The sequence below is a fragment of the Salvelinus sp. IW2-2015 genome, linkage group LG7 (genome assembly GCF_002910315.2).
Source record: "Salvelinus sp. IW2-2015 linkage group LG7, ASM291031v2, whole genome shotgun sequence".
Taxonomy (NCBI): Eukaryota; Metazoa; Chordata; class Actinopteri; order Salmoniformes; family Salmonidae; genus Salvelinus; species Salvelinus sp. IW2-2015.
Window position 1 is genome coordinate 20359371 of NC_036847.1, and position 608 is coordinate 20359978.

Below are 608 nucleotides of genomic sequence, written 5' to 3' on the forward strand. Positions count from 1 at the left end.
GTGTCATCTGAGCCGTCGCTGGAACCCTGTGCGGGGGAGGACACTAGAGGCTGGGGCGGCCCACTGGGGTCTGGAACCAGCTCCCTACAGAAACAAAACACAGACACACAACACAGTCAGTCGGATAATCAATTGGAAACTGAAATCAAGGTGAAATGACTCAGCACAACACACATACTGACACATAATGTAATGGTAAAAAATGAAAGCATGCTACTGAAGGTGTAAAGAGTTCTCACCTGTAGCCCACATGCTACTGAAGGTGTAAAGAGTTCTGACGATAACTCTTTTACACCTTTCAGTAGCATGTGGGCTACAGGTGAGAACTCTTTACACCTTCAGTAGCATGTGGGCTACAGGCAGAACTCTTTACACCTTCAAAATGTGGCTACAGTGAGAACTCTTTACACCTTCAGTAGCATGTGGGCTACAGGTGAGAATCTTTACACCTCAGTACATGTGGTCTACAAGTCAGAACTCTTTACACCTTCAGTAGCATGTGGGCTACAGGTCAGAACTCTTTACACCCTTCAGTAGCATGTGGGCTACAGTCAGAAACTCTTTACACCTTCAGTAGCATGTGGCTACAGGTCAGAACTCTTTACATC

The 608-nt window shown here is 46.2% G+C and overlaps 1 protein-coding gene across 1 annotated transcript in view; it reads right to left on the reverse strand.

Annotated features, from left to right (window-relative positions):
- hdac7a (histone deacetylase 7a) overlaps window positions 1-608 on the reverse strand; it is a 72201-nt gene that overhangs the window by 19577 nt on the left and 52016 nt on the right. The window contains 1 exon segment of the mRNA XM_070444515.1: window positions 1-84. This exon segment is cut by the window's left edge and continues 2 nt beyond it. Within this exon segment, the coding sequence (XP_070300616.1) occupies window positions 1-84 (84 nt within the window).